General features: G+C 49.2%; 1 protein-coding gene across 14 annotated transcripts in view; it reads right to left on the reverse strand.

The window, feature by feature from the left end:
- SYT17 (synaptotagmin 17) overlaps positions 1–17,975 on the reverse strand; it is a 101,985-nt gene that overhangs the window by 8,737 nt on the left and 75,273 nt on the right. For 13 of the 14 annotated variants that reach the window (XR_013384981.1, XM_077906769.1, XM_077906759.1 and 10 more), the window contains 2 exons: positions 7,531–7,581; positions 1,997–2,162 (listed from right to left, as the gene is read on the reverse strand). Coding sequence is in view for 13 of the 14 variants with exons in the window: in XM_077906769.1 (XP_077762895.1) it covers positions 1,997–2,162; positions 7,531–7,581 (217 nt within the window). In the remaining variant the exon portion in view is untranslated. The remainder of the gene's footprint in view (positions 1–1,996; positions 2,163–7,530; positions 7,582–17,975) is intronic. The other variant, XM_077906758.1, reaches the window with a different exon arrangement.

Consider the following 17,975-nt stretch of genomic DNA (forward strand, 5'->3'; position numbering starts at 1 on the left):
GACCCTGAGATCAAGACCTGAGCTGAAATCAAGAGTTGGACACTTAACCGACTGAGCCACCCAGGTGCCCCTGAAATCGTTTTAGAATTTACTTTTTATCACATGTATTTCATTTTCCTCCATAGTCTCGTAATTTTTTTAAAAAAGATTTTATTTATTTATCTGAGAGAAAGAGATAGAGCATGGGGGGAGGAGTGGGAGAAGCAGACACCCCATTGAGTAGGGAGCCCAATGCGGGGCTGGATCCCAGGACCCCGGGATCCTGACCTGAGCTGAAGGCAGGTGCTCAACTGACTGAGTCCCTGAGGCACCCCCAGGCTCGAAATTTTTGAGAGCTTCTTTGACTCATCCTTGTAAGTGCCAGTCCTGTGCTCTGTTCTATATCACAGAGGATTTGCCCTGAAGACCACTTTTCCCAGGTTTTCTTGTCAGCTGCCCGGCAAGTAGTTGGAGGCATGGATAAGGATGGGAGGGAGAGAGAAACCAGGGTATGTGTCTCCCTCTCTGCCTTGGGAGTCGCTGGCAGGGGCTGCCTCACCTGGGTGGCTCCAGCTCCCCTAAGACTAGTTTGCCCTGGGGCACCTGGGTGGCTCAATCAGTTAAGCATGTGTGCCTTCAGCTCAGGTCATGATCTTGGGGTCTTGGGATTGAGTCCCACCTTGGTCTCCCAGCTCAGCAGGGAGCCTGCTTCTCCCTCTCCCCCCTGCTCCTGCTCTCTCTCTCTCTCTCTCTGACTCCCTCAAATAAATAAATACAATCTAAAAAAAAAAAAAGAAGAACTAAAAAGACTAGTTTGCCTTCCCCTTAGAGGTGGGATTGGCTTCCCTCCTTCCTGCCGTTGTGAATCTCTGGTCTGCCTCACTGCTGCCTCTTTCAGTTCTTAGATTCCATCACTTATGCATGTTAAATTCTCTGTTTTTCATATTTGTAGTGGTTCCTCTTCTTCTGAAGATCTGACTGCCTCCCTATATTCTTGAGCACCCCTGAGATTACAGGGGGAGCTCTCCATATCTGTTGGATGAAACCATGGAGGATTTGCTTAAAAATTAAGATACCTGACCCCTTCTCTGTTTTTAACAAAATTCGGTGACTCTAAAGCATAAAGCACCAACTGTCTTTCTGAGATTCTTGAGAAACAGAAGCAGGGTTGTGAAGCTGTGGTTGGGGTACCATTGGAACGTAGCACTCTTGGCTTCAAGGAACCCACAGGTCGGCGAGGACGTCTGATGTGAAAACAGGTCATAATGGGGTGATGAAAGAAAATGCTCTGGGAGAGGCGGGCAATGAGTGCAATTAGGATGCCAGAGTTGGGGTGACTTCGGTGAAGAGATGAGCCTTGAAGGCTGAGGAGGTATTTACTGGGAAATGGCAATTCCCAGCAGAGGGAACAGAATATGCAAAAGTATGGAAGAGTAAAAGGGCTGGACCAGACTGGAGAACTTGGAGATGGTCAGTGTGGCTGGGACTTATAAGGGAGACACAGACGAATGTGGAAGGAGGCCTCGGTGGGTGGGCTACGGAATTTGGCTATTTGGGTTCAAATCCCAGCTCCACCACTTTATAGGTAGGTAACTTTGAGCAAGTCACCGTCTTGGAGGATCACATTCCGTGTCTGTACAATGAAGATCCCTACCTAATATGGTTTGAGAGAGAGCTTCAACATGATGATGTCTATAAACACCCAACAAATTAGTGTCAGTTATCATTCCTTATATCATATTCTTTGCATGTATTTATGTGAGTTTTTCACAGGGTCAAGCCCCCTTGTGCCGTAGTGTGGGCCACAGCACAAAATCAGCACTTATGAAGATGGATCCTACAGCATGCCATTTGCTACCCAAGCTAAATGCTTTGCCTTCTACTGTTCCAATGAGAATTCAGGCTAGATCAAATTAGCTAGAATTACCAAAGAGAAACACCGTTGAGAAATGCATTTCTCACTCCCCTTTCCAAAGGGGGTGCTCAGTCGGGCTGTGGGGGACAGATGTCCACTCACCTGTGGATGGAGGCCAGTTTGGCGGACTTCCTGCCGATGGAGAACTCAGAACAGTAGAAGTCAGCCTCAGCCCAAGTCTTATTGAGAGGGAAAAATCTGTAGCAGTGGCCTTTGAACTCCATCCAGAACAGGGGGCAGAGGGAAGCCCGGGGCAGCTCCGGCATGGCTGTGGGCAGAAAGAACACAGACTGGCGGGAGGGTTGGCAGTGTGCAAACAAGGTTTGCAAACAGCTTCTGACACCTTTTCAAGAATGAAAATAAAACATGGCCCATTATGATAAGTCAAATTCCATGCCTGAGGTCCAAAGAACACAAGCATACCCAAAATTTACCAAATGACAAAAGTAATATATGCTCATGATAGAACACCTGGAAAATGTTACTGCTCTAGTGTATTTTTCTTCATGTCCTGCTTGAATGCAGTGATTTGTAAAAATTCAATTATTATATTGTACTCTACATACCTGTCAATATTCTGAATCCCAAAAGTGAGAATATATTTCCCCCATGTCGTTATATAAATTTTTTTTGTAAACATTGTTTTTAAATAGCTCTTGAATACTCCACTGAATGCCCCCCCCCCCAGAGTTTATTTAATCATCCCCTTAATTTGTGGATAATCAGACTGGTTCCCCTCTTTAAAAACAATTACACCGAATGCTGAGACGAACAGCCCTTGTGCATCAAGCTTTTTCAGCATTTCTGGTGATTTTCTGAGGAGGGATTTTTAAGGCTTTGATACAATTTGCTAAATTGCCTCCTGAAAGCAATTTATACTCCCCAGTAATGCCTGAGAGTGCCCACCTCACAGGGCCCTTGCCAGCACTCCATGTTATCACTTCCATGGCAATCTTTGCAAATTTTATAAGCAAAAAATACTATCTTGTTTCAATTTGCAATTCCAGGCTCTCTGGTGACGGCGGAGATTTTTCCAGGTGTTTACTGACAAACGACAGCTCATCAAACTATTTCTATCTGGAGCCCATCAAACCACTGGAGTTCAAGATGTGTTCCTAATTCTGAAAAAAGCACACAAGGGAAAACCCATGATTGGGGCAATAAAGTTTTCCCAAGTGTTGGCCTCCCTTGAAGGCCTCTTAGGAGATACTCTTTTTGGAAACCACAACTCAAGATGACTCGTTAGGGGTTGGAGGGCATGCCTAGAACCTTCCTTGAACAAAGTGAGGTGGCTCACCCATGGCAGTGGGCAATGGTGAAATCTGTTGGACTGGGATCTGGGGGCCCGAGTCCCAGCCACCAGCTCTGCCTGACGTGTCTTGTGACAATGGCACATTTCCTCCCTTCTCAGCTGTCAAACTGGCTGGTCTTTGGGGTCCCTTTTTGCGGTCACCTAAGGATGTGGGGTCTTCGCCTTTCAAGCCACTGTAACAGCTGGCTGAGCTCCTGAATAATTAAGTAATGGACAACAATTATGGAGCATTTGTGATGTGCCAAACACATACAGGGAAACTGAGGCTTAGGTTAAGTGACTTGCCCAAGGTCATCCTGCAGATAGGGATTTGAACTCAGCCTCCTGACACCAAAGTCTTGATCTGAAAGTCCGCAGGATGCTTCACCATGGGCAATTAACAGGGCTGAGAATGGTTGACAGTCTTTTAGCATCTACTTCATGAGGTAGCCAGATAAATTCGCAGAATGCATGGCATATATGGATTGCCCTGTGATAGTATGATTATTAATGATAAGCTCAGGTTTCACAACCAGGGTTAATGGGGCTTCCTGAATCCCCTGAAATTAAATGCAAAATCAAAAGTGCGTGTGTGCGCATGTGCTCATGCTTCTACCTCTGTGCATTTATTTGGGGGAAAGAAAGAGTCAGTGGTTTTAATTAAGGGGGCTATGCTAAGTGCTTCCCATCACCACCAGAGCCACTGGCCTTTCTCATTTGACCAGAACCGGCCTGTCCCCCATCCCAGGCAGCTGTGTCAGTCCTGGCTACGTCCCCTTACAGTGCTGGGTGTTGCTGAGCTCTTTGTGGGGACTTTGTGGCACTAACCTTTTATCTAGTAGAGAGACAGCAATAATCAAATGAAAGGGGCTGGAAGGGGAAAGGAGGAGACAAAGGCCGGAGCTCCCCTCTCCCTGAGGCCCAAGGGCTTCTCCTGGGCCCTAAAATCTGGTGGATATTTTTAATCAAGTCTCTCCAGGGGAAAACAAGCTCCCTCCTCCACACTGCTAGTTCCTTTGACTTTTTCCACTGAACAAACGGTGGTTATGGATGCCTGGAGTGAAGCACACCAGAAAATGGGGCTGTGACAGGTCACTACTCAATTACTCCCTTTCCACTGGGCAGGCAAAGGCCTTTAATTAGCAGAGTCTGGTAGGCAAACAGGCATGAGTTTGCCCTGGGACGATAAGGAACTCCACCCTGCCTGGTATCCCTGCACCCCCTTTGCCTCTGGGATTTGTGAAACGGAGAACAGAAGGATCCCAGAGGTCGCTCATCAGCCTGAACCCCAAAGTAGCCTGCACTAATCCGGGTCTCCCTCCTGAAGGGATCTCTCTAGGTTTATGGCTTTTACAGATAAGGATGGCAATGTGATAAACAGGACCAACACTGCCCAGCTTTCTTCTGACTCACACATTGTGTCAAGCTCTTTGTACCCATTGATTCATGTAGTGCCCACACATCCTACAAGGTAGGTACCACAATCACTCCCACTTTACAGAGGAAGAAACCAAACGACAGAGAGATTGAATAACTTGCCCAAGATCACACAGCTCCTTTTTTTTTTTTTTTTTTTTTTTTGATCACACAGCTCCTAAGGGGCAGAGGTGGTTTTTAAAGCCAGGCTGTGTGGCTCCAGATCTAATTTAGGGATTCCTGCTCCATTTTTTCTTCTTTTAAAAAAGATTTTATTTATTTATTTATTTGAAAGAGAGAGAGAGCATGAGCAGGAGGAGGGGAGAGGGGTAGAGGGATGATAACCTGAGCAGAAGGCAGAAGGCAGATGCCTAACCGACTGAGTCACCCAGGTGCCCGGGTTTCCTGCTGCATTTAAGCCCATTTCCTTTTGTCTCAATCTTGATGGTCTGGTCCTTCATTCATTCATTCTCTTTTTCATTCAACAATTCCTGTTGAGCACCTACCTGGGCTCAGGCAGCTAGTTGGCTACATGCTGGAGATATGGTGGCTTCTGAACTCTTGGGTCTTACAGTCTAATGGAGATTGACTTTAAGAAAAATTAGCACAGGGCTGTCTGGGAGCTCGTTGGTTAAGTGTCTGCCTTCGGCTCAGGTCATGATCTTGGGGTCCTGGGATCGAGCCCCATGTCATGTTGGGCTCCCTGCTCAGCAGGGAGTCTGCTTCTTCCTTTCCTTCTGCCTTCTGCTCCCCCTGCTTGTCCTCTCTCTGTCTCTGTCTCTGTCAAATAAATAAATAAAATCTTAAAAAAAAAAAACAAAAAGAAAAAGAAGTACAGATATAAAATGTCATTAATATGTTATTTGTGGATGTGTGTCCTGCGAGCAAAAACTTGAGGGAGCAGCCCCCTAATTATTGTGGAAGCTGGTCGTTTGTTTGCCCCCTTTTCCTCCCTAGTTGAACTGGGGGCCGCCACAACCCTCTCTTCAAGGAGCCTGTGGGTGATTACGACAGAGTTCCCTTTCCAGATGGGGGAATTTCAGGGTGTTGTCACAGGAGCACCTAAAAGGGGCATAGACGGATTTGGAGATCTGGGAGTCCTCCTGGAGGGGATGATGTGTCATCTGAGACCTGAAAGATAGGAGTCAGAGAAAATGTTTCAGGTGCTCGGACACAGGAGGTACAAAGGCTCGGAGGTATGAGAGAATGGAACCTTTGGAGAACATTTGCAAATGGCTCAGCCTTGCTGGGAATCTGAGGGTGGGAAGGCAAGAGATGAGGCCAGAGGTGACAGAGGGAGGGTGGAGGGATAGAGAGGGGAAGAGATGCACAAAGGAGCTTGTTGCTCTGGAAACCAGGAGGCCAAACTGCAAGGTCTTTTACTTCAATTAGCAGCACTAAAGGCCACCAAGGTCTCTCAGCTGGGGTGGGAGTCAAAGTCTTTAGGAGCTCTGAGCTTATGAAGAAAAAAGCACACACCATTGGAGTTCAGGGCTCATTTTTCCCCCCTCTCTCTCTTTTTAAAAGAATAAATTGTCACCTTCCCACTCAATCTGGCTGCTCGCTCCCCTGGCCCCAATCCAGCCGCCTACAAATGCACTACCCTGCCGCCTCCTGCCCAGATCAGCCTTGAGAGCCGGCCAGGAGAGGAGGTGAGGAAGGCTCTGGGGTCCACATCCCAGCCCCCACCCCACTCCCACGACAGGGGCCCAGATTCCAGGAGGCAGGAGGAAGTGCTTAACCTTCCTAGAAGGTGGCCCCTGGGAGGGCTCTGTTGCCCTCACCGCCTTTGCTTCCTGCTGCCTCCCTGACTACATGTCCCACTATCAGGCCGTCCTCCTCACCCGTGAGGCTTGGCTCTGGTTGTCAGAACCGGGGGTCCTGGGCCTCTCATGCCTAAGCTTTGCTTTCCCTTCTCTGGGTCACCCTTGTGGCCACATGATACAGAGGGAAAAAGCACTGGGTGACTTCTTGTATTGTCCAAAGAGTGGCCATTCATTCGGTGGTGAGTTTGTAACTGCTGAGACCAGCCTAGGAGGGCACCAGTATCCCCATTTCACAGCTGAGGAAACTGAGTCTCAGAGAGGTTAAGTTACTTACTCCCACAGCTGGCAAGTGGTGCTATCAGGGTGAGCTCAGAAATCCTTAAACAAAGGGCGCCTGGGTGGCTCAGTCAGTTAAGAGTCTGCCTTTGGCTCAGGTCAGGATCCCAGGGTTCTGGGATCGAGGCTCTGCATCCAGCTCCCTGCTCAGCAGGAAGTCTGCTCCTCCTCCTCCTCTCCCCTCCCGTCTCCCCCTCCTCTTGCTCTCTCTCTAATAAATAAATAAATCTTAAAAAAAAAGAGAAAGAAATCCCTAAGCACTTCCAGAAAACATCTTTTTTCTGCCCTTGGTTTTCTCATTTGCAAGACAGATATATTAAACACCAAATTTAACAGTGTCATGGACTGAATGCTTGTGTCTCTCCCTCTTCAAATTCATATGTTGAAGCTCTAATCCCATGTCTTTGGAAGTGGGGCGTTTGGGAGGCCAGTCGAGTTAGATGGGGTCATGGGGGGGCACTCATGATAGGACAGGTGCTCCTATAAGAAGAGAAAGAGGGGCCCCTGGGTGGTTCAGTTGGTTGAGCGTCGGCCTTCGGCTCAGGTCATGATCCCAGAGTCCCAGGGTCGAGTCCCAGGTTCAAGTCCCAGGGTCGAGTGCCTGAGTTCCAAGTCTGGCTCCCTGCTCCGTGGGGAGCCAGCTTCTCCCTCTGCCCCTCCCCCTGCTCTCTCTCTCTCAAATAAATACAATTTTTTTAAAAAAGAAGAGAAAGGAGAGAGACCAGAGTACCCCCCGCACCTCCATGCACCCCCGCCCTGCCACCACCACCTCTCTCTCTGCCAGGTGAGGACACAGCACGGTGGCCATCCGAGGGCCGAGTACTCACCAGGAGCCAAGTTGCTCAGGATCTTCATTTTGGACCTCCCAGGCTCCAGAACTGTGAGAGATAAATTCCTACTGTTCAGGCCTCCCAGTCTATGGTATTTTCACTATACATTATAGCAGCCTGAGCCGACTAAGACCAAAAAAGTTAATCAAGCAAATAATTCAATGTCTCCTGGGTTCCTATTCAGCTTTGGGGTCTGTGCCCTCACAGTCTCACCGTCTGGGGAGAGGAACCAGGGGCAAGGCCACGAGTCATGCTACCCTAAGGCGCGTTCCAGCGATATGCAGACTCCTTGTGCCCATAGAGGAGGCCTGGGGAGTGGGTCAGTGTCCGCGGGGCACTCTGGGTTCTGGATCTATGATCCAGGCCCCAGGGTGTATTCTAGAAAGTGGGGACATCAGGTTGCTCAGACCTCTATGCTCCAGCTTGGACTCTCGAGTCCAGCGGCCCCCGTTGGACACTCAGCTCTCCGTGCCTCTGTTTTCTCATCTATAAAATGGACACGATGATGACGCCTACTTCACAGGGCAGCCACGGCCCGGCTCGTAGTGGGCATTCCAGAAAGCACTGGATATTACTAGAGCAGAGACAGCCTGGGCCCCGGAACCTGCCCACAGCAGGGAGTGCAATGCCAGGTTCCTGGAGGGAAGGACAGGCCTGATGCCTCGCCTACCCCCGAAGCCCTGCAGAAGCAGCACCCCCACAAACCCCCCCACCCTGGCTTCAAACGCGCCTTGCCGAGCCAGGCACGGAAACTTGACGGTAATGGTTGAAGAGCCCTAATAGCAAATATTTATGCCGCTTTTACAACGTGCCAGGCTCTCTTCTAAAGAGCTCTACACTCATTAATCCACTTGAACAATGTGATCGAAGCCAGGTTTGGAGGAAAGGGTTTGGGAAAAGGCTGTAGTCCGGCTAAACCCTCCCAAGTCTCTCAGAAGCATCTAAAGGGATTTCTTTCCAAAGCAAATCCAGAAGTATGGCTGAGTCGCACTAGGTGCATGTATTTGCATGTTCATGGAAAGTCGGGAGCCGTGGGATGAGTGATGAAATGACTGATGCTCTGTCCTGCTTTGCACAGAAAGGCTGAGATCCGGGGAGGAAGACGACTGGGCCCATTCTCTATAAGGAGGGCTCCTGGCTGTGCACTCACCTTTGTGGTTGGCAAGGCCCACCATGACCCTAGGGAAGCCCTCCCTGGTCCACATCAACGTGCACACTCTTGCTCACTCTCTCTCTCTCTCTCTCTCACACACACACACACACACATGCTTACACTCACACACTCCCTTCTGGGTTGAAGTCACTTTCATCTAGAAGATCTGTTGCTCCGGCTCCAACTAGGCTTTCTGCTGGGCTGGGAACCTGGAGAGCAAGAGAACCACCACTTGGACGGAGGATGACCTTGGCAGGGTCACTGGCCTCCACAGGCCTCAGTTTCTACAACTGTAACATGGGAGGGGTGGGCTGACCGGAATTCCAAGCTGTGTCTCCTGACCATTTCTATCACATCACCAACAGCTGGAGCAGCAGAAGAGCTGGCAGTAATAACTCATGTGCTAAGCACTTCCTCTGCAGGATCTCACTGAAGATCCCCAAAACATTTAGTAGGCGCCATTATGATCCCCAGTTTCCAGGCGAGGAAACCTGATGCTCAGAAAGAGGTGTCACAGGAACAGGCTAGTGAGAGAGACTTCCCACCTGTTCCACTTGCAGACTCAGCCTCTGGCCCTTCCCACACACCCCGGACGGAAAGGCAAGGCTGTGGGATGTATGAGGCAGACCTCAAGGATATTTTGTCCACCTTCTCCCCTGCTTGCCCATTGCATGGATGAGGAGACTGAGGCCCAACAGCAAGGATGCAGAGTTACTGTGAGGGACTGAATTTCTGTGTCTCCTCCTACCTACTTCATATGCTAGAGTGTTAACCCCCCATGTGATGGTGTTTGGAAGGGGGGTCTTTGGCGGGTAATTAGGGTTAGATGAGGTCATGGGGAGGCCGCCATGATGGGATTAGTGTCCTTATAGGAAGAGGAAGAGAGGCCTGAGTGTGCACGTGCCCTTTCTCTCTCTGCCATGTGAGGACACAAGGAAGGTGGCCATCAGCAAACGAGCAAGAGAGCCCTCACCAGGGCACAGAATCAAGCAGCACCTCGACTCCCCAGCCTCTGAACTGTGAGAAATGATTTCCTGTTGTCAAAGCCACCCAGTCTGTGGACTTAGTGATGGCAGCCCGAGCGAAGACAGACACTCAGAGAGTTTATGACAGAAGCTGAGTCCCTAACGCTTGCCCAAATGAACAAAGACTGCCACTCATCTGCCACCATCAGGGAAGGAGCCCAGGTACATCTGAATTTCAGACAACAGATCATTTTAAGCTTATGTCCCCGGCAATATTTGAGACATGCTTATACTAAAAGATGATTGTTTATCTGAAATTCAGATGTACCCGGGCATCAGGTATTTTATCTGACACCTCTATCACCCCACTGTTTAAATTCACCCCAGCTCAGTAACAGCCCAGGAGTGGGGTCTTATGGGAATCTTATGAATATTTCATTATTAGATGCGCTTTAATAGGGATCCAAATAGTATCCCTGTCATAGACTTATTGTGGAGGTTAAATAAATCAAATCCATATACAAGGAGATCCCTGGGTGGCTTAGCAGTTTAGCACCACCTTCAGCCCAGGGTATGATCCTGGGGTCCCAAGATCGAGTCCCGCATCGGGCTCCCTGCATGGAGCCTGCTTCTCCCTCTGCCTGTGTCTCTGCCTCTCTCTCTCTGTCTGTGTGTCTCTCATGAGTAAATAAATAAAATCTTTAAAAACAAAAACCAAAAAACAAATCCATATACCAAAAGTGCTTAAAACAATGCCTGGCACCTAGTGAGGGCTATGTAAATCCCAATTGGTTATAGGTATTCTTATTATTTTAGATATTTTAAACAATGTTTGGGAAGAACCCACAGGGTGGAGGTGACAGGCAAGATCCTCAGTCCAGAGCAGACTGAAGGATTCACGAATCTTCCCACCCAGACAGGTCCCTCAGAGTGAGCACCCGGGTCTCCACATGGCAAAGAGGAAGAAAGTGAACTCATTTGAAGCCCTGAGTCTTTCAAGTGGGACCGTGGGGGGCAGGGGGGGGCACATGCCAGAGGCTGACAAGTCCTATTTGAAGGGGACACAGAAAACCCACAGAAGTGGGCCACGGAGCAGTGACCTCCAGGGAGGCCATGAGAGGGACAGCTGTGTCCCCTTGCATGCCCAGCCTGTGGTGGCACAGCAGCAGGTTTGAAAGGTCCCTGGGAACAGCTGTCACAGCCAGGGTGGGGGTGGGGGGTACCCAGATCCAAATCCCTACCCAAAATACCCTTTTCAGACCTTCCTGTGGTGCCAAGCTCCAAGCCTGAAGCACTTCCCCACTTTATCTCCCTCCCTGTGCAGAGTAGCCCCAAAGGGTGCCACTCTGACCTCCATTTTCCCAAGGAAGCTGAGCTCAGAGAGGTTAAGACATTTGGGTGAAGTCACACAGTTTTTAAGATGCAAAACTAGGATTTAAAATCAGGACTCTCGGGGCGCCTGGGTGGCTCAATTGGTTAAGCGTCTGCCTTCACCTCGGTCATGATCCCGGGGTCCTGGGATGGAGCTCCATGTGGGGCTCCCTACTCCGCAGGGAATATGCTTCTCCCTCTCCCTCTGCCCTTCCCCCTGCTGTGCACTCTCTTTCTCTCAAATAAATACATAAAATATTTTTTAAAAAATAAATTAAATCAAGACTCCATGTCTGAGCCTGGGACAAAGCCCCCCGAGTGGGGGACGGGGAGCCGGGGGTGCTCCCACCACTCCCCTCTGCCCAGCGGGCCTGCAGAGCCAGCCAGGCCTCACCGACAGAATCAGGTGTCCGTGAGGTGCCCTCTCCACCTGCTCAGGCCTGGCCCCGTGCTCACCTGGGCTGATACTGATGTCCGTCTGTGGAAAGGCCTGTGCACACAGGAGGGCCAGGGAGGCCGCGGCCCATGACCCCCACCTTTGCATCCTGAGCCCCGAGGAAGCCACCTTCAGGCCTGAGTGGAGGAGACGGGCCCTGTCACAGGAGCTCTCTTGGGAGCAGGCGAGAATTGCTGAGCTCAGGCCACTGGGCTAGACCCCAGTCTCCTCCTCCTCCCCTCCCATCTCTCCTCCCTCCTCTCTGCACCGCTGGAGACGCTCAGGCTCAGAGGGACAGCCTGAGAGCTGCCCTGCTCGGCCAAGAGAAACTACCGCCCTGCCTCGGAGCCGCTGCGTGGCTTTGGGCGTGGGTTCGCTTCTCTGAGACTCAGTTTTCTCCTCTGTGAGATGGGAGAGTAACAGAGCTTGCATCCTGTCTGTCACAGGAGATAAAGCATCTGGGGCTCCCTCGGAGGAAATACATAGCAGAAGGTAAAAAGAGAGGTCGGAGGGGCCTGCGTGCTTGGGCTCAGCTCGTCCCCACCTCACACTGGCCCTGAAGGCAAATGTTTGAACACTGCTTGCCTAGGTTGTGGCAAGGAAGGCCTAGGTGGTTTACCCTCCTCTCTTCCCCTTCCCTTTTCAGGGTTTCTTAAGAAGGGGTTAAAGGAGGGGCCAGCAGAAGGTTCCTGATCCAGAATAAGCGTCCTACCAAGAGAAGCACATATTATCATTTGTGCAGAAGTCTCATGTGTGGTTTGCTCAGACTTCGAATAACTGTTTTCTTTTGTTAAAAAAAGATCTTATTTATTTATTCATGAGAGACACAGGGAGAGAGGCAGAGACACAGGCAGAGGGAGAAGCAGAGTCCCTGTGGGGAGCCTGATGCAGGACTCAATCCCGGGACCCCGGGATCACGACCTGACCCAAAGGCAGATGCTCAACCACTGAGCCACCCAGGAGTCCCAAAATAAATGTTTTCAAATCCACTGGTGTTTCATGGGGAGTGTCACTGCATTTATGAATTAATATCTCTAAACATCGGAGCTTTACTCTCTCCCACTTCATGTGTTGTCAGGGAGTCACTTTGCCTTCCTGAGGCTGCAGTTGCCTCCTTAAGACAATAGCGGGTAACAGCAGTCCCTACCTAGCAAAGATGAAATGAAATCACCTGTTTGTAAAACTTAGCACAGATGCTGGCAAGTAGTAGGTGTTCAATAAGTGATAGCAAATTTCGCTATCGTACCACTGATCCAGAGTAAGCCTTTCCTAGCAGAAGACCCTGCATACTCTCCACCCTACACCCCCCCTCCCCTTCCTCTCCTGAAATGCTCCATCAGGTGCTCTGACACTGTGTGTGGCTGGCACCCGCAGGGAGGACTTGAACCTGTCCCAGCCACTCGTTTTATCTCTGGAACACCCGCTGCTGTGCCTGTGAGGCATAACTTAACTCGTGCCCACGCAGCATGCGTTGCCCTGCTGGCACTGGCTGGAAAGCCTGCCAAGGCCTGACTCAGGCTACAAGCACAGCTCAGGCTCAGTTTCCTCCTCCTGCCTCATGTCTACCAGTTGCCTCAAAACTTTGTGCTGGTGCACACCCCCAGAGCACGCACGTGTATTTATTTAGGAATGACATACATTTATTATATAAGCGATGTGCATGGATTACCTACGGTACTAGCAGGTCTGTTATAATAAAGTTCCCCTCCCCCCAAACTGACAATTTTTTTAAAGGTTGGTACAAAACATAAATAAGTTTGGAGCTTTTCTCCCCACGCTCCATCATCTGGGGCACTGCATTTCAGGGGCTCCTGCTGTCACAGAAATCAAGCACCCTCTGAGTGTGAACTCACCAGGTAGGGGAGGAGGGTGGTCGGACAGAGGCCTTCGGAAATCCTTTGGGAAAGTGGAGGATCCTGTGATTTGGCAAATAAACTAAATGATGTGTGTCGATAATGTGTTGGCAGGTGATGGGTGAAGGTTTTGGTATATGGGTTCATGCCCCCTCTCTGGATGGAAACAAGCAAAGTGTTTGTTATATGCTCAATCCCATGCATGGTCTGTCGACCAGCAGCACTGGTGTCTCCTGGGAGTTTGTTCAGAATGCAGAATTTCAGGCCCCAGGTCAGACCCACCGAATCAGAATCAAGGGGCTCTGTGTATGTTAAAGTTTGTGCAGCATTGCTCTAGACAGGGGTAGGCAAGCTTTTTCTTTTTGATTCTGTTTCTTAGGGGCACCTGGGTGACTCAGTGGTTGAGTATCTGCCTCTGGCTCAGGTCATGATTCTGGGGTCCTGCGATCGAGTCCCTCATCAGGCTCCCCAGAAGGAGCCTGCTTCTCCCTCTGCCTGTATCTCTGCCTCTCTCCCTGTGCCTCTCATGAATAAATAAGATCTTCAAAAATAAATAAATAAATTCTATTTTTAAATAAAAATTGTATATATCTAAGGTGTGCAACATGATGATTTGATAGACACACGCACAGTGAAATGATCCTGTAGTCAAACTAATTAATATATCATCTCACATGGTTACCGTCTTTTTGGTGAGGAGAGTACCAGAAATCTACTCTCTCAGCAAATTTATTTGTATATTTTATATATTGATGTATATTTTGTACTCATACTCATCATATTCATGATACTCATGAGTATGCCATATTCCTCATGCCGTACATTAGCTCTCTAGACTCATCCATCTCACATTACTGTAATTTAAACTTCCATAAAGAGCCAGATAGCAAGTATTTTAGGCTTTGCAGGCCACATGGACTCGGTCACAACTACTCAACTCTGCCAAAGACTATAGGAATGGGCCTGGCTGAGTTCCAATACAACTTCATTTACAAAAACAAGCAGCGAGCTGGATTTGGTCTATGGGCCATAGTTTGCCAACCTTTGCTTTAGACCCCAAGTTTACTGACCAGAAAGCACTTAACAAATACAATCTCTGCTGTCATTTGGAGGTTGTGGAAGTCTCTTTGTAACATAGTGTATAGATTTTTCTGTCTTCCTAAAGCCTTTATTCATTGTGTGATGGCATGACCCACCCTCCTGCCCCCATACACACATCCACACACACTGTGCTCATGGTGGTCTGGGGATTCAGTGATGATTGTCCCCCCACCTTCTCTGCTCTCTATCATCTTATCATCTATCATCTATCTAGCATTTATCATCTATTTATTATCTATCATCTATCTATCTATCTATCTATCTATCTATCTATCTATCTATCTATCTATCATCACCTCTTTTAGTTTCTTAGCTTTTAAAAAATTCTGTTTATCAACAAAACCAAGTCTCCTGTCCCCTTACCACCATTATAAAAGGGACAGTAAGAGGCTGGTTCATTTCATGGCTTTCCCTTCAGGCACCCACTGCAGTACCCATTATGTAAGTACATACTGATTATGTAAACCCATAAGCCTCAGTTTCCTTATCTGCAAAATGGGAACAAATCAATGCTGGCCTCATAAAAGTGCTTAGAGCAGTGCTTGACATGATAAGCACTTAATACACGTTAGCTACCATTAGATCACTATGCAACTTTCGAAAATACTAGAGGGGAAGGTATGTGGTTGAGTGGTAAAACCACCTCCCAATGGATAACTCCTGCCAGCCTTGATGGAAATGCCGTCGTTTTTTTCCCTAGGCATTTAATCTTTAGTTTTTACATAGCAGTGATCATTCCTGAGTTTTTTTTTTTTTTTAGATTTTACTTTTTATGTTTTTAAGAATTTATTTATTAGAGAAAGAGAGCACGAGTAGTGGGGAAAGGCAGAGGGAGAGGGAGAAGCTGACTACCCACAGAGCTGGGAGCCTGATGTGGGGCTCGATCCCAGGGCCCTGAGATCATGACCTGACCTGAAGGCAGAGCTTAACCATCTGAGCCATCCAGGCACCCCTTTATTTTTTAAAAAAATTATTTATTTGAGAGATCTCGTGTGCGTGCCCTGGCATGGGGGAGAGGTAGGGGGAGAGAATCTTCGAGCTGACTCCCCCCTGAGCATGGAGCCTGATGCAGGGTTAGATCTCACCACCTCAGGAGCATGACCTGAGCTGAAATCAAGAGTCGGACACCTAACCGAATGAGCCACCCAGGCCCCCCTAAGATTTTATTTTTTTAAGTAACTTCTACATCCAACACAGGGCTCAAACTCACAACCCTGAGATCAAGAGTCCCATGCTCCACACCTGAGCCAGCCGGGCGCTCCAATCCCTGAGTTATTTTCACTGGTCTTTTTGAATATAAGAAAGAGCACGTAGCTCACTGGCGGTGGAAGATTGGCCATCCAGAAGGGAAAGGAGTCCTTTCTTCCCCTGCTGTGATTCCCAGCATTCCAGAAGGGAAATATCAGTGCACCAAACAGCTGTTCCTGGTGCCCTGAGACTCAGCATGTCTGAGCTGGGCTGGCAAAGGTCACAGTTTCTGTCAACTCTCAAGAGTGGAGAGACAAGAGACAAGAGCCTCAAGGATTGGCTGTGGGAAAACAGACTTGGCTTTCAAAGGTCATCCCGTCGCTCCCATCCTACCTCCTCCCTTTGAACTTGGGTCCTCACGTCCCAAGAGGGTGTGTGCAGATGGCCCATGAATCTCCTTTCCCATCTTCTAGCTGAGGAAGAGGAGGAGGATGCTAACGAAAACATTAGCCCATAACAGGGCACCTTGGACCCAAGTTTCTATAGAAACCAAGTCGTTCCTTCACCTTCAACACGTTTCCCTCGTCTCCTGGCAGACTCTCTCCTTGGAGACATGGACGGCTCTGACATCCATCCTACAACTGTCCCCTCTGGTCAACCAGCAAACATCGCCTGACATGTGCTTCGTAGGAATAGCCAGCAAATACCGCATGGGTGCGGGCATCATCCAGGATAATCCTCATATTAACCATATGGAGTAAGAAGAGTCCCCCTATTTTCAGACAGGATAGTCCAGCAAGCGTAGTTGGTCACACCAGCTCTGCATTCGTCTCCAGGCCTGCTGAAGCAAAGTGCCACAGACAGGGTGGCTTAAACACCAGGGATTCATGGTCTCACAGTTCTGGAGGCCCAGAAGTCCAAAAGCAAGGTGTGTCTGCAAGGTTGGTTCCTTCTGAGGGCTGTGAGGGCCGGATCTGCCCAGGCCTCTCCCACTGTCTAGTAGGTGGTCATCTTCTCCTGTGTCTCCGCCCATCATCTTCCTTCTGTGCGTATCTGTCTCTGGGTCCTAATCTCTGCCCCTGCCTCTTTTTTTAAAAAAAGATTTTATTTATTCGTGAGAGAGAGAGAGGCAGAGGGAGAAGCAGTCTTCCTGTGAAGCAGGAGCCCTATGTGGCACTCGATCCCAGGACCCTGGGACCATGACCTGAGCCAAAGGCAGACATGCAGCCACTTAGCCACCCAGACGCACCCCCCCCTTTTTTTTTAATAAGGACACCAGTTATACTGGATTAGGGCCCAGTCAATGGCTTCACTTCAACTTGACTACCTCTGTGAAGACTGTCTCCAAAAAGGTCACACACTGAGGGCCTGGGGGTCAGGACACCATGTTTTTGAGGAGGCCACAATTCAGCCCATAACAGCCTCTAGAGTCAGACAGGCCCGAGCTGGTATTCTACTATCATTTACTGGCCACTTCATCTCATTAAACCCTGGCTTCCTCTTTTGTAAAAGGGGAGTCATGACATCTCCAGTGTGGGTTTCCGCGTGAGGACAACATGTTTGGCACTTCACATTGGGCTCAGCCCTCTTGTTATTACTGATGAGGGAGGCCGATGCCGGGGATGCTCCACCTCAAGAGTGAGCTCTCAGGCCATCTGATCTTCCTTGTGGCTGCTGCAGGCTGGCTGGGCATGCAGCCCAATAGGACAGTCCTCGTGTGCCAAACATTTCACATCTCCAGGGGTGGACCTCAGATCCTGAGGAATAGGCGTTGGGAGCTATATACCTCAGGTTCCCCATTACGATCACTTTTTTTAAAAAGAATTTATTTATTTATTTATTTATTTGAGACACAGAGAGAGGCAGAGACATAGGCAGAGGGAGAAGTAGGCTCCCTGCGGGGAGCCCGATGCGGGACTTGATCTCAGGACCCCCGGATCATGATCTGAGCCGAAGGCAGACGCTCAATCACTGAGCCACCCAGGTGCCCCTATCCTGATCATTTTCAAGTGTACCCTACGGGGTCCCCAGTGTGCCTAAGCCCCAGTGACCCACAGTTCGAGTCAATGCAGCTTTCATCTGCTTTTCTCCTTCCTCTTTTTCTTCCATTTATGCTTCCTAGAGTCACCTCCCCAGTAAGCAAGCTGCACCCAAGTCCTAGCCTCAGGGTCTGCTAGGTAGGGACCCTAACCAAGGTACTGAGAAGACTGTAGCTCAGAGAAGTTATAAGGCTTGTGCAAGGATACACGGTTAGGGAGAGGTGAGCCCACGATTTGAACCACGGCTTCTTTGGCTCGAAAGCCCATGGGCCCAATCGCTGCTATTCCCTCATCTCTAGTGCCAAACGCCTGCTATGCTCCCATCTTCCTCATTCT

The sequence above is a fragment of the Canis aureus genome, chromosome 8 (genome assembly GCF_053574225.1).
Source record: "Canis aureus isolate CA01 chromosome 8, VMU_Caureus_v.1.0, whole genome shotgun sequence".
Taxonomy (NCBI): domain Eukaryota; kingdom Metazoa; phylum Chordata; class Mammalia; order Carnivora; family Canidae; genus Canis; species Canis aureus.